This window comes from Talpa europaea (assembly GCF_964194135.1).
Source record: "Talpa europaea genome assembly, chromosome: 4".
Lineage (NCBI taxonomy): Eukaryota > Metazoa > Chordata > Mammalia > Eulipotyphla > Talpidae > Talpa > Talpa europaea.
Window position 1 is genome coordinate 35,866,994 of NC_140070.1, and position 16,357 is coordinate 35,883,350.

Sequence of the window (16,357 nt, forward strand, 5' to 3'; positions counted from 1 at the left end):
ATGGCAACAACACCAAAGGGCTAATAAAATTTTGTCATATCTGTAGGACAACATTTTGCTCTCCCATTTGCTGTGCATGTTACCTCTAGTCCCGATAATGGGAGTTACTAAGGATTCAGAACTTTGCAATGTTTCATGAGGAAAATTAATGGAAATGAGCCACACAATGGGCCTGAGAAGCAGATTTCTCAGTGCCTCCATATGTTTCCTGTGACCTTCACAGATCTGGAACAAAGACCTCTGGAAGAACTTCACCTTCAATACATCTGATAGCTATATTAGTCAACACCTTTACAGAGGGTCTAAGGAATTGAAAAACAATAAAAAGAAAAACAAAAAAATTCATCAAAAGATAATGTAACATCTTGAAATTCATGTATTTTGCCAGAAGTTTGGCAAGCAGAGGATACTATCTTAAAACCAAATAATGTTCAGAAATTGTCTACGAAAATACTTGCAATAAATCTAAAACTTTTAATCCAAAGAGAACCCTGTTTTAGTGATTTGCTTAATGTCCCCTCCTAAAGCCAACTGAAAGGAAAATATAGGGAGCATCACACAAGATAACAATGGGGATAGCAATGAGGATAGTTCCCCTCTTTAAAGAGAACTGTGTCGATTCCTATTCATCTCTTACAAAAAAGTCAATAAAATTTTTGTGGGAGTACATCTGAGTTTTATGACACTTTCTGCACCGGTAAATGAAGTTTGCATTTAAATTCATAAAGTGAACTTCTTTTGGCTTAAAAGATTTTAATGTAAACCAGTAAGACTGCACAAGCAATGTTATAAAAACTGTAAATTAACTTTATGATGCTGCAATTTGGGGAAGCTGTGAAGTGCACCATTTTGGTGGCATAATTTTAAGTCATGATTAAAGCATGACTATTAGACTTAAATACCTTTGAGGACCGAAAGATTTGGCATTAAGTGGAATATTTTGTAAAAAAATTAACCTACCAAGTTATTAAAGGCCACTTTTAATTTCTTGGTTCATTTTGCACTAAGACTTTGAAGTTTTCCGCTTGGTAGTAAATCTCTTTCTAGACGGGTATCTATGTGGGAGTGGGCTAATACTAAAACAGAGTAAGGGCTTGAGTCACAGAGAGTAACCCTAAGTTCAAATGCCCACTAAGTCTGTATGACCTGCAACTTCACGCTCCTTCTACCACAAACATACATACATACACCTTGGCCCATAAATCTCACAAACATGGGTTCTCTTTGGAATTCTATTGTAAAATACTGTGTGATATAAACATGCAATGTCCACAGGATTTCATACATTTCTGTAGAAATCCTATGTGGGATACTAGCAGAAATAAGATAAATGTAAAGAATGAGCAAAATGAAGTATTTGAACCTTGTGCTGAAATCACAGGTGAATCATGTTAATTTGCTTCCTTTGTCATTCAATAGGACAACCCCAAGAAAAATCTGTGGGAGCAAATTCTAGACACTCAGAAATTGATGATAATCTCACCTGAAATAATCTAGATTTACTCTAGGGAAAATAAGTTTTCATTTGTCTTAAACTCTAAAATTAATCTGTGTGGATGCACAGAAAAAAAAGAAACTTATGAAACCAATTAGAAGGGAAGAAGAAAAAAGGGTAAGATGGTTTAAAAATAAAATCCTCCAAGATGGATACTAACTAAAGCTCTATACTGTGATTTCTATAAATTCTTATCCAACAGTTAATGCAGATTCCTTCTGTACACCACCCATGCTAATCCACTCTATAATTTATTTTGGGAGGTTGACCATCTACTTCTTTCTATTCCAGAAATTATATCAGGGATGTTAAATGATTTACACTTTCATGCTTCCCATTGATCCCTAGAAGAAATAAATTGAACACACTGGCAAAAGGATGTTTACCTGATCTAGATATGGTATTTTGAAAATAAGTTTGGTAGTTCCAAGAGGATTTTTTTCATTCCATATAATATGCCTTTGGTTCCTGAGAAAAGCAAGATGCTTTTTAATTTCATGTAGCAAAGCCTTCTATCAAATATAGGAGACCATATATACCACACACTAGAGAAAATGACCAACACATTCAAATTTTTCAATGCCTTAACCATAGTATCATAATCCAACCAATATTTAGGTCTTTATCACTTAGGTGGAGATTTACAACATTGTTTTATAACTTGAGATTTGCAAAAACTTTGTTTTAAAAAACTGACCATTAAAAAAAAAAAAAAACTGATCATATCCCCACTGCCAAGTACTCCCCACCTCTCTCATTCCCTGACTATTTCAATTTTACTCTAGCATAATTGATATCTAACTAGCTGATTTGCCTTGTGGTTTATCTATGTCCTTGGCCTTGGTTGTCCTGATTGTGGACAGCTAATTCAAACAACGACCAGAAGACAAGCAGGAGAAGCTCTGTCTGTCTTAAGTCTACTGGGTGATCTTTTCAAAAAGGATTTAATAGGAGAAAAGATGAAATGTTATGATCGGGGGAGTCATAATTTACTGTGGAATTTAATTCTCTACAATCTCATTATCTCTCATTTAAAACAAAACCATGTAAGAATGGTCCTGTGGAGAAAGCATCATTGGTGAGCTTGTAATCGGAGCTTGAGGGCTCCCTCAACAATGCATGTGGTGTCTGGGACATGGTGGTAGAGTATATATCTATATACTGGGGTGTCACTAGAGCAAAGACTATCTGCCAATTCCCCAAGAGGCAAAAGGAGGATGAACTATAGCCCTACACAGATTTGGTGATAACAGTACCAAAATACTAGAAAACTTCAAGAATCTGAATTGAAAAGTATAGTAAAACGCTTTTCCCCATATAACAATGATTTGGGGGAAACTGGATCAAATACATCCTAGAATTGCAGCTTATTTGTGACATCAGCACTTTGTAAGTTTCCATGGACCTGACTTGGTCTCTTTGTCTTCAAATCTATAGCATAGCTTTGTTATAAACTCACTTTGCAGTTTGAGTGACTTAACTGGAATAAGGTGGTCCATCTTTGTTCAATTAGAAGAAATACTTTTCCATACTTAACAATCTGATTATGCTCCTAGAAACCTCTACTGTAGTGGGTAAGGAAGGGGAAGAAAGAATGTGAGTAGACTTGCCTCTAGCAGAAAAAGAAAATGGAAGATACTGCAAGGACTGGTTTGTAGTCTATCTTACCTCTAAGTCTTATTTCCATTGAGTGGCTAGGATAGATAGGGTATTGGTGCTGGTGTGATGTACTCAGATCCTAAACTCTAAGTGCTCTCCTTAATGTTGTTGAAGTTACACAAATAAGTTGGCAACCATATCTCACTTCTAAGCCAGTTTTATGATTGCCAACATCACGGATGCCAGTTGGTAGAAAACACTGACAATCTGGTCACAGAATCAGCTGGCCCTTTGGGCCACATCATTAAAAACCTGTTACAAAACATGCAGTTCTTCATTCTCTGCCTTCCCAGCTTTATTGTAGCTCATTTTCCCCACAGTCACTGCTATCTAGCTATGACTTGCTCTTTTTCCTTGCCACTTCAAATCTGAGGAATTCATCAAATGTTAACCCCAGTGTGGATTCATCAGAGGAGACAGTAGAGCCCTCTGATAGTTAAGAGAACTTGTACTTTGCCCTATTAACATATTTCACCTATATAAAATGCAGTTTCTTCAACCAGGGGTTCTCACTGATTGTGAATGAAGGCTGAATTCCCCAAATCCCACCGGCAGAAAACTGCCTCTTTCTTTCCCATTTAAAGCAAATGTCCTGAAGCTGGCAGTCACTCTCAGGAGACGAGGTGGACTAGAGTCCGTTTTGCCTGCTATAGTTGAAGTCGGGTTCATCGAGCTGGGATTCTGTAATGTTCGAGAGTTTTGTGTGTGTCCTCCCAATCTCTTCAAGGGCACAGGCCAGGGAGTCAAGGTCACCATCGTGCTGATGACGAGCTTCCCACAGGTTCAAAATGACAGCAGATGGGCTACTTTGTGTAGCAAAATAAGATAAATTCCTAGACAGATTAAAAAGAATGACAACAAAAATGAAAATACAAATAAAGGAACAAATACAAATCCTGTAAAGGAATTAATGATGAATTGTAATGGATTTTATTACAATAGGAGCAGAAAGCCCCACTAACACATGAGACTGGGACAATCTAATTAGTGTTTCAGTATTCACTTAAAACTGTATTTGGAAGAGACCTTATCCTCCCAGGCTTTCCTTAATCCCCTCCTTGCATTCCTTGTGAGTATGGGGTGTGTGAGTGTTTCTAGAGCAATCCCCTTGAAAAACACCATTAACTTGTGTGATGATGGAACTTCTATTTTTAAAAATATCTGATTTCCCCTTTTTCTCTCTCCCTTGGTGAACATAGAACTGTCAAGATTTATCTAATTTCTTCTTCCTTCCTTCCTCAGTGGGTCATATACTAAACAGAGTAGTTACCAATTCCTAGTGGACAAAGTATCTAAATCTGTACCTCCAATCTTACAGGTTAATATGACCTACTTATAGATCTCTATAACTCAGTGTATCAGAAATTGATATCTCCATCTATCCAAACTGGAACTGTAACAAGTATTCCAGTAATTGTAACCATCATTCTCATCGTCACTCCAGGAAATTTAAAAAAAAAAATATTTATGCATTCAAGAACTGGGGTATATAGGCCAGAGATGTGGGGGTGAGAGGATTCACCAGAGACAGAGTGGGGAACAGAACAGGCAGATCTACTGAAATACACTGCTGAGGGGAACAGTGGGGAGAGAGGAGAGGTCTGCTGTGCCATGTGGGTTAGCTCCCTGGCCAGGGATCAAACTCTTGTCACAGTGGCTGCGGATAGCTTCATAGTGCTGAGACTTAACCCCTTGCGACACCAGGGACGCCCAGGACATTTATTTTTGACTCTTTGTTTCTTTTGACAGACTCCTCATCTTTACCCTTTTCCATTCATACTTATAGTAGTATAATTACCATACTAACAAAAGTCTTATAACTATCTCCAAACTTTCTAATATACTCTATATTCTATTTGTTTAATCATCAGGTACCTACTTGTTGCAGATGACTTCCTTGTTCTGGCTTCAACCTAGCTATGGGAAAACATATGGCTATATATATATATTCTTCTTTTGCTCTTTGAGCCATTAATGCTGACTTAAGTAATGCTTTGCTTTTTGTTTTTATTCAATGTAATTTCTCTAAGAATGCTCTTGTCTCTGTTTATCAAGATTCTACAGTCCTACAGTGCTTGGTTCAATTCTCATCTCTTTTTGCTCAAAATGATTCACTTCTCTAAGCTCTTTCTATGCATGTGCTTAAAATTTCATATGAATAAATGCTTTTAGATTTTATATGCATGATCTTTGCCTTTCCAGTGTAATGGCAGATACCTAAAGGGGAAAGATCCTTGCTAACAATTTTCTCATTTGGCAACAGTACTTATCATAAAACTGTGACAGGTATTTATTCAATAACTTTTGACTGAGTAATTGATTGCTAGGAGCTTTTTTCCCAGAAGATAGGGATCTTCACTGAAAACAAATGGTAACCTTTTAGACAATAACTTTATAATGATGAAACTAAGACAACACAAAGGATTAAAGGTCAGTTTTTCATAGATGCTTTTGCAACAGGGATAGAAATGTCACTGTTGGAAAAAGTGAGTTAAAGATTTTCCAGAGTCAACCAAAAATTGCCTATTTTGAGGATGGTACTATTTTTCATCATTCACGCCAAGTATAAGAATCACAAAGTAGACTCACATAGGGACAAACACTTGGAAAAGAAGACAAGCTTTTACAGGCACATTATCATTTAAAATCAGCACATACACAATAAATCTGAATGAATAAAGTGTTATTTTGTTCAAAGGTCTTAAGGGACTATTCAAGCCAGTCGATTGCCAAATAGCGTAAGATTCAGTGTACTGTTTATATTTTCCACTGTATCTGAATCATTAATTGAGAAAGAGAAAGTCAGCTTAATAATCTTTCAAGTTTTGTCATCTTTCCTTCTGCCTATCCCCCTCCCTGCTCATATTAGAATCTAATAAATTCTTTATTTTTACACTAACAAATGGGAAAGCAGATCTTACTTGAGTAGCTGAAGGGGAATCCTAATTCCCCTTATTTCAGATCTTTGTTTTAAATTTTGCCACTTATTTTTGATTATGTAGAGATGTTTGTAGGGGAAGAGGGGATAGCTGAGGATCTATCAACAAACTGTCCTACTCCAACTAGCATCAGGCAGGACACAAACTTAAGGAATGAGGCAAACTGAGAGACAAGTGGAGTGGTCTCTGAGTGAACTGTTCATATACCTTATGAGAAAAATGACCACAGACATACATTATTTCCTGGCATGGATAAATAATGCTTTGTGTCTCCTATTGTTTCAAAAAAGAGACATCATGACAGCAAGCACCACAATAAAAGCAAAGATTTCTCATCATTTTCTTAAGGGTTTATATTTCTTATTTGCTATCAAACAATAATGGACTGGTCTCCTATGAAAGAAACTAGAATCTTTGTGATTCTGTTAACTCCAGAGTTACCCTTTTTTCTATATTGGGGGTTGACTATTTCTGTAGAGACTGGACAGTAAATATTCTTGGAGCCACATATGGTCTCAACAGAAGTTACTCAATTCTGCTGATTGTGGGAAAGCAGCTTTAGACAACATGTGAGTGAATGAACGTGGCTGTGTTACAATGAAACTTTAGAGACACTGAAATTCCACTGTGATGGGTTTTGCATGTCATACAATATACTTCCCCTGCCATTAAACAAATGCAAAAAAGTCTGGGTGGCCTGATTTGGCTGTGCACCTTAGTGCTCACTCTTGATACTCTTATAAGTTACCCAACTAGTTTGAGAGATAGTAGCTAAGTGAGAGAATGAGGCTGAACTTTCTGTTTTGTGCTATATTTGAAAATGTGTACTTAGAGGGTCCAAGTTGCTTATCCTGGATAAGCAGCGTTTGGGATCTTTAACATTTCAAGACATGACAGGAAGACCTGGGCATGAAGATGTAATAGTAAAACTTAGAGAGACACACAGATGGTTTAGAAGTTGTGGTGGATCTTCGACCACTTGCAAATGAATCAGTGGGGTGAGGCGGTACTACAAATACCCCTGTTTAGAGGAAGAGGTGCAACCCCGGAGGAGAATGACCCCTGTCAGCTGCTTGGTTCTGAAAAAGTCCTGCAGATGTCCTGATTTGTAGAATACACACTCAGGGCTAAAGGAAGCTAAATGATCAAAATGCAAAAATGTAACTTATTTGGCATAGGCCTCTGAACGTATCTTAGCAAATGAAATGTACTCCCCAAAGCATGGTTCAGACTTATTTTTTTGCAATAAGCACAATCAACATAAAACATACACATCTCAAATTCCACTTAATTTTACTAGATGCATATCAGAGCACCTCGGCCATATTAAAGTGATACAATCAGCTTTGTGAGAACTATAGACAGCCTATTAGACTATATTTAAATCTATTTACAGCAGGATAATATGCACATCTAAAATCCTAATGCAATAGGGTATTATTCAAAGATAGTTGAACTATGTTATTGTTACATGTACAGGGAACTCTTTTGAATGTCTGAAAATTGGTACACTTGTATCCATGTGGCTATCTACACACTGCCCTTTTGAAATTATGATTCTATTCTGTGCCCATTGAGGCACCAATAAATGCACACACAGTCCAGGGAACATTGGCCACACAACAGAATAGAATTCATAGCAATTATTGATGTTCAGTGATTTCCTGAGTGTCTTTCTCCCTTTTTTTGGAAACAAAGTGAGAACATTAGTAAAAGCAATAATCGTGAATATTCAGGTGAGATGTCTCAAACTTATTTTTTTTTTCTCTTTGAAAAATGTATTAAAAGGTAAATGTTTGCAACATTAGTCTTAGGTGCTTCAAATTGTTACTTTTTATGACTGAATTTCAGGGAAAGGTTTTCAGTATTTTCAAATTCTGATTCTGAGGTGATTTGGAAACCAAGCTTATGTTTTTATTTTTGGTGGCATAAAGATATCTACATGCTTCCTATTCACCTGAGTAGCAGGTCGGGTTTGTGACAACTTCATGATTAATTATATCTTTCTGAGATTCCCACTCTCCACCCTTATCCTCAATTAAAACTCTGCTTTATGTGGGGTCTCCCCGGTGGTGCAGCTGTTGAGCGCTGGGTTGCAAAGCTGCCAGGAGCCTCCGTGGCGCAGGTTGGATCTCCGGCCACCAGAGGAGGGTCCCGCATGGCACGCAGACCCCTCCTGCCACCTGCTGCTCCCCTGAGCAGTGTACTTCGTCACTCTGCCTATTCTGCTCCCCGCTCTGAATCTGGTGAATTCTCTCACCCTCCCGTGCTTCTGACTGTACCCAGTGATTGTATAAATAAATAAATAAATCTTTAAAAAAAAAACAAAAACAAAAAAACAAAAACTCTGCTTTATGTGGAAGGCAGGGCAGAACCGAGATCATGCATCTTTACCTTAGCAATTTCACTAGCCAGTCACAGGCCTACTTAAAATGGTGGAATAGCAAATTGTTACCGAGAATCCCAGCTTTCAAAATATAGCTTCAAACTAATCATGTTAAACTAAAAATGAAAATTAGGTTAGAATGGAGAATAGAAACAAGCCTTCTTGTTTCCTTTTCTGGGTACAAAGAGGGAGAGTACACTTGAGGGGCCATGATAAAATTATGTCTTATAAGATCTTTAAGCACAGCTGCAACATAGGCTCTTCAGTAGCTGGTGTCCATTCAATGTAAATTTAGAGATTCTACCCTTTCTTTAGTGCTTGAAAGCTCTATCCAAGTGCTAAGTCTCAGAAGATTTAGATGTCACAATTCCCTGTCAGTTAACAAAGAGATTAGATAAGAGGAAAGGAGGCAGGCAGGGCCACGCTGTCTTATACTGGAGAAATACACTGAGTTACAGAGGGCACATTCCACAGACCTGGGGCCTCAGTGTTTGGGGTTCTGCTGGACTGTATGTAGCCTCTAAGGGAGTTCCTTTCCTTCAGAATTCCAGATAACAAAGCTTTTAATTCCCTTACACAGAACCATGCAATGAGGGGGCCATTATGCCAATTCACCAGCTGTCAGCTCCTCTTAGGACTAATTATGAGAACAAATTTCCTTTCAAAATAGAGCAGGGACCACATATGAGCTGCAGCCTAACACCCTTGGCATAAAGACATCTCACACCAGGTACAAGGCATAATTCCAGTCAAAATTTAGAATTTCACCCAACCCTTTGAAATATGAGGGAATTTGCTGCACCTGTAACTGGTGGCAGTAAGTTTGTGGTCAACAAAATGTTGCCACTTACTTCTAAATCAGGTTTTCTATTTTTTAGGCAATTAAAAAGCCTATATTAAAAATATCTTCTTTCTGTGTAGGTTGGCAGCATAAAAAGTAAAAATTAAGTTAAGCTGCCTGTAATAAACTGGGAAAATCATTACAAGAACAGTGCATAATCCTCATGTATAGTACCAAATGGGGAATTGAAACATAGTCATAATGAAAAAATATTAATATCCCTGCTATCATCGTAATTGTCTCATTTAATGAAAGCCTCTTATGTGACCAAAACCAGCCCTCCATATGGTTCTTTAAATGCAAATAGAAGAGAAAAACCGTTTATACTGAACAACAGTAATTGGACACACCATAAGCATTTGGCCCATTCATCAAGCTTTCATCCTCAAACTTCAACCTCACTGGGTACTCAAACAGTGAAGCAGCTTTCAGGATAAAGCAATTCAGTGTTTCATTTTCTAAAGACTAAACAAAAGACACCATAATGTACCCTCTACCTGTTGCCCCCTGTGCCCTCCAATGAAAGGAGGTTGGTGTGGAGAACCCAAAAGGGAGATATAAATCTGAGAACATGCTGAGAGTTCACTCAGGCTTGCCCTAAAAGTGGTTCATTGATTCTTTGAGTTTAATAATTTTGCAATAAAATTCTGCTCCTACTATTTCTTTTTGCCTATTCCTTTATTTGGCTCTGAAAAAGGGACACGGCAAAGATTGATGCTTCTTTGGAAAAAGTGGGAAAACAATCTAGAGACTAGAGCACTGCCTGTGAGTTGGCAGAAGAGAAAGGCCAGTGGTAAGACCCTGCTTTCAATTCTTCAGCCTCTGACTGTCTCTTCTATTTGGAAATGAAAGGCAAAGAGACCTACAAAATCAAGTCTCTAGTCTTCTTTTAGTTGGTACAGATCATTAAAAAGAGGACTTGTTTACATTAATTCTCCTTATTAATTACCTGAGGCACATTTAGGCATCTTGAGGGGAAAGTGCAATGACCAGCAATGGTTCTAAGAGAAATGACCACAGTGTTGACCCTGAATGAGGGGAGGCAGGGATATGAATCCCTCTCACTTTGCAAACTAGTCAATAGGTGTTTCATTCAAACACATAATTTAAATAATTGAAAAGAAACAGTTAATCACTTAAAGGACACTAAAGTATTAGGTGTAATTTCATTTTCTCAAATTCTGAAAACACCATGTTTCAGCAGACTGACATTGTGAATACTGCCTGAGACAGCACTTGTGCAGGGGATTATTTAGGCTATAAAGGGACCTTGGGATGTCCATCATTTTGAGAACTGTATTAGTTTAAAGGGGAAAACTGATTCCTTAAAACATAGCACAAACTCAATCTCTTGCCTAGAAGGAATGTGATGTCCCTTGCCACCACCCCTGGAACTCACAGTGCAAGTGTGACTTTGCATCTCATGAAGGGATGTAAAAAGTTTCTTTTCCATACTTTCCTGAGGATGCAGATGGACACCTGCCACTCCCAAGACCTGTATAGACTGTTCATGGCTAACCTTGCTCCTGGCTACCTGTTTTTAGCTTCATAGTAGCAGATGGTTTCAAGAGTAATTGATGCAGAAGGAATAAAGCTCATGTACCCACCACTTTTCTGTGTTGTCCCTCTGACTTCATTATAAGGACTCATCAAACTTCAGACCTGCATATGACCCTTGGGTCAGAATCAGAAAATCTTACTTTGTCTCCAAGACTCTACCCAACCCTCCACCCCATGTCTGAATTCTCCTTAGAAGTGCCAGAAGATTGTTTTCTTGGAAATGGCAGTTCACATCCATTTTTTACTATTCAGGTGCATAGGTTAAAATGTGTTATTTAGTCTCCAGTCTGTAGAACCAAGGAAGAAAACTTAGTTTGATGTAGTCATAGTAAGTCCCAAATCACAGAAATGAAAATATCTTGTCTCCAGCAGTCACTGAGGGACCATCGTTAGTGATCTGCTTGTGATGCAGATTTTTCCCATATTTTGAATTCATCTTTTCCCCCTTTCTTTCTGCCTGCCTTCTTCCTTTACTCCAAGAGAAAGCTGGCACTGGGACTGTTCCTCTTCTAGAGAATTCTTAACATTTATAAAAAGGAGATTAATAAGCTTGTGACTTCCTCTGTCCCTTCTTAATGCCCTGTAACCATTTCACTTTTTCCTTCCCATCCAATGTCCAATAAAGAGGGTAGACAAAGGGAATGAAAGGTTATGACCTCAACAGAAAAGATGCTGTTTCTCATTAGAGGTTATGTTAAAAGATTTGGTGGAAAAACAAACTGTTACAACACTGGTTGTCGGCCATATTTCTACACCATATCCTGGGAACACTAATGTCTGAGATATATTTGCACTATTTTAATGAGCTGACCAATCAAAAACATGTTTCCCTGCAGTACTTGCAAATTTCCAAACAAGTTTATTATTAATAAGACATAGCTTATCTGCTTTCCATTTTGGAATCCCTTTTTTTCCTTCTGGCTGCTTCCCTTCTATTCATCCTTCCATATCTCATGAACTTTATCCTGCATCTGTTCCCATAGCAACTTGGTCAAGCTGCCTATGTTTTCATAAGGGTTTCTGGAATATGCAAATCATGAAGCCTAAATGTAGAATGATCTAGTAGTAGAATGTCAGGTAGTAAGACCTCAGGAAAAGACCCAAGATCTTCCTTAATGTCAGTAATGTAACCTATTTTCCTTTGAGACCAACTTTCAAAATCCTTTAGTGCTCATTCAAATCAATTCTGTTTATCAGAAGGCAAGTTTTTAAGGCCAGATATACATTCCAATGAAAAAAAATTCATGTCTTTTGTTCATGAAAATTTTGTTGCATTTTCCCTAAATTGATGGTACACTTTAGGTGTGTTCAACTGTCATAAAAAATGCAGTAAGGTTTATATGGGAGAGAGTCTTTGTAGCCGAAGAAGTTAGCTTTTGAAATTAATTAGTTTAGTCTTCATCAGTACTCCCTACTATTTGCTCCTTATGTGATCAGTTCTTGACTTAGCCCAACCCACTTACCAGTTTCATGTGGCCAAGAACCTTAGAGTTACTGCAGTTGAATTTATAGTCAGTCTCAGCTTTGAAATGCAGCAAGTATGAACTCTAAGTGATTGTCAAAGTTTGCTCACAGAATATATCACTGCAACTGTTATCCATGACATTCTTTGCTAGGCTGTGCAGCTTATTTAGTATGATCCATATGCCAGACAAGTGGCAAGGCCACCTGTGTTGCTGCCTTCCAGCACACACCGCTGACATTTCTCACATTCTCATCGATTGTTAAGCTTTAACTTTATATTCCATGTCTTTTCTCTCCTATTCAGATCTAAGTAGAAACTTGTTTGGCAAAAAGGCAGATTATCATCAGTGACATTTGCGTTTTACCAAAAGGAGGGTAGGAGAACATTTTCACTGGCAATAAAATGAAAGCAAATGTTTTTCTTCATTCCCTTTAAAAACTCATGACTTGAAGACTGTTGCTTTACTAGCTTCATAATATTTTTGGAAATTGAAAGGACAGGAAAAGTCAGGTAAATCAAGGTAGGTGAGTTTATGAACAGAAAGAGGGACTTTGTGTTTTGTGATCATCACTCTCTTGATGATGCAATCCCAGAGTTGATGAAATCTCAAACCATGGAACTGCTTTCTTACCCCAAAATATTGGCACACTGACCAAGTCAGATGTGCACCTCACACACACTGCTGCTTAGTTCCATACGATGTTATTTATAACCATAAGAGAGGAAAGTCAGTGATTTGGAATTGCACAATAGGAAGATGTGACAAATTATATCTGAAAAACCCCTTCATCTTTGTCACATGTGTTTCTTTCCATGAAAGACAGAGAATTTTGATCTAGTAATGAAAGCATAACAGGAATTTGACAGTTCCTCCAAAGTAAGAATGTGATTTAGCCAACACAGTACAAGGTCATTTTTAGCAGCCTCTTCTATCCTGCATCTCTGAATGTTTTGGTGTCTGTCTCTACTGGAGCCACATCAGACTGCAGAAAAGGCCTCATCCTGTGTCCCTGCCCAAGAGGTGTGGATGCAGAGCTGAGTAAGAAGCTCATCTCCAGGGGTTCCTTGGACTGAAGTAACACGATCCTATCAATTTTTTACTGAACAACTCATTTAAACTGGGGGTGGGAGAGCCAACAGACTATGTATTGTAGGCCAAATAGGAATCATTGCCTGTTTTTTTGTGAATAAGCTTTATTGGACTCTAACGTATCTATGCATTTTTCTCTGGCTGCTTTCCCCCTACAGAAGCAGAGTAAGATGGTTGCTGAGTACTTGCAATAGATCCCATGCGGCATAAACTATTTACTGGCTTATTCTGCTGTCTTTAAATCTTACTTAACTTTTTCAAAATATTTGCCTTCAGTAAGATTTAAAGACAGTAGAATACATGTGACCATGCTATCCTTACTGGCGACTAATTAGGGTAATACCAGGGAGTAACTAAGATTTACTGGAAAGCCACATTTTCTGGGCCTTTTGTTACTGCCATGAAGTAGGTTGTTTGAATTTCTTATGTCAGATAAATTTAGGCTTTCCTGGAGATACTGGGATGTTGGGGGCATAAAACCAAACATATACAGGCACCCTAGTGCCCAGGTTTTATGACCCTGAAGACTAGAGGGGCTGGTCGGCTCCACAGCAGTCATAAGGCCCAGACAGAAGGGGTGCATCACCTAAGTTCCCCATTAGGAAATGCATTTCCTTACTGTGCAAGATCTGCAACTGTAGAGTTTGCTGCACATCTGTAGTTCCTTTTGTCTACTGTAAATGGAGAATAAAACGGAACAAGCAGGAACATGTACACTCTCATTCAGTAAATTAACGATAGTGTCCATGGGTACACAGATGTTTTGGTGGCAGTTATTTTCTTGTAAATGGTGAATTAAAAATCATAAACTCTCAGAGCCATTATGGATTAGAGTTAATGTAGTTTGAAATCTATGAATTGCATTGGTAGAAAAGGAAACACTGGCTGTAAGTGATGTGTTTAGGGAGGCTAGTCTTGCCCAATGCTGCTCCTTTATTTTTCTTTTTTAAACCCAATTCCATTCTCTGGGTTTGTTTTTCGTGCCAGTTTCCATGTGTATCAGAAAATGAATTTGACATAGTCATGGTGTTCATGGGCTATAAATAAGACCTCTCATCCTTTGTCAAAGTGGCTGGAAATACTCAACTTAATTTCCCCTCACCTCTGTACAGACAGACATTTTTGTATTCTTTTATATTCAATATATCCCTTTTCAAGAATGTATCTATTTTGGGGGGTCTGCCTGTTTCTGAAAGCCAAGTTTTTTCTTGCTGGATACTCCTCTCTTGATTTTTTTCTCTGAGCCTGACTATTTTCTAGTTGGGCCTTTGGTTCTCAGATTCTGGATTCCTAGAAACGGGGAGCAGCCCTCTACCCTTTCTTGGCAGACATGCACCTTCCCTTTCAGAGAAGAAAGTCAGGTAGGATGTCTGTGAGAATAAAGGACAAAAAAATGGAAATGACAGAGCAAGTCAAATGGTAAGAAAATAGTTTTTGCTTCAAAAGGAAAAAAATGGTACCAAAAGGAAAGGGAGATGAAACGTTCTGGCAAGATTCTACCTAATCATTCTGTGTCATACAGTAGGGTTATTATTTGTCAATACCTTCTCACTGCTAGTTATCCCTTCAGCTGAAGCCAAACCTGCCTGTCCTACCAGTGCTCCTCTGGAAAGCATCACCCCTGTCTCTCTCGCATAGAGTAGCAAAGCTTGTTATCACACTCTCTTCTATTCTCAGCTCAACCCCAGTGTTAGCACAATAGTAGTGGCGGGTTGAGCAGTGTACTCTCTCACAGTGCCTAGGTAAACCTTTTGCTTATTTTATGCTTTCTGCCTTCTGACTTGAGTTATCATCCTTAAACTTCCTTTTTTGCATTGAGGTACTCAGTTTTGCAGACTGAGCATGACCCCATGAAGGGATATGTAATGCTGAAGGTTTTCTGATGGGAGGGAGCTGGTATGAGAAAGCTGCTGTTTTGTTTGTGTCACTGGCTCAACACTCCTCTGGGATCCCTTTCAAGTGACAGGTTGACACTGACTAATCCCCCATTTTGGGGGTTCCAATGAACAAACCTGGAGATGGGACCAGGATCAAAGAGGATTTTTCCATATTGCCACAAAAGAAAACTGAGATGGCAGGAAATGCCCCACATGATGTCATATTCTTGCCCTTTTTCCACTAACTTGACCTCACAGGAAGTATGGTCAGAGCAATCCATAAAGTTAGCAGGGCCTGGAAACCATGTGGATACACCCATACCACTTTATTTTTCAAAGCTTTACTCATAAAATCCTTTCAGAAGGTGCCCCTGATTACCTGTTGATGCTGTTTTTCTGTGCTAACATCTGCCAGTCCTTGCCTTTGGCATTGGGAGTATCAAATGTAGCACAAATTCGTTGTCTAATGGAGTAGGGAATTTTGAAGGCTTTAGGGCCAGTCTGGGCAGGAAAACTGCTGTCCTCTTGTGCAAAGAAAGTGATAGTTTCTCTTTCACTCTATAAAAAAAAAAAAAAAGGAAAACATGATCAAATCCAACTGGAAGGAATTTACTGGTCAACAAAGTTATTTATATATATTTTACATCATTTTTTAAATTTTATTACAATGTTTGCTTTCTTTTCTCAGGTGTAGTCCCCATAGAATTTCCACCAACAGTTCACCCCTGCACCACCATCTCCCTAGTCCCTTGTGCTCTTATTTTTAAAGAAAATTTGTGTTAACACACATGTACAAGATATTTGCCTGTTATGATGGACTCTATAAAACACACTGATAATTCCCCCTCCTAAAATAGTAAATAACTTATCTAGTAGCTTAGTAAATTGTGAATGTGATATTCACCACAGTTTTCTAGTCAGGAGAGACAAATCTTCAGCATCCAAAATCCAGAGAGATATCAGGTATGAAAAGGATTGACTTTTTTGGGCTCTCAGGATAGATATAGAATCAACAAAAGAAACTACCAAATGACATATTTTAATT

The 16,357-nt window shown here is 38.2% G+C and overlaps 1 protein-coding gene across 6 annotated transcripts in view; it reads right to left on the minus strand.

The window, feature by feature from the left end:
- Positions 1–3,640: 3,640 nt before the first annotated feature.
- UNC5D (unc-5 netrin receptor D) overlaps positions 3,641–16,357 on the minus strand; it is a gene marked incomplete at its 5' end in the record, with an annotated part of 505,865 nt that continues 493,148 nt past the window's right edge. For all 6 annotated transcript variants that reach the window (XM_084231868.1, XM_084231869.1, XM_084231870.1 and 3 more), the window contains 2 exons: positions 3,641–3,987; positions 15,692–15,870. In XM_084231868.1, coding sequence (XP_084087994.1) covers positions 3,783–3,987; positions 15,692–15,870 — 384 coding nt within the window. In that variant the 3' untranslated portion in view covers positions 3,641–3,782. The remainder of the gene's footprint in view (positions 3,988–15,691; positions 15,871–16,357) is intronic.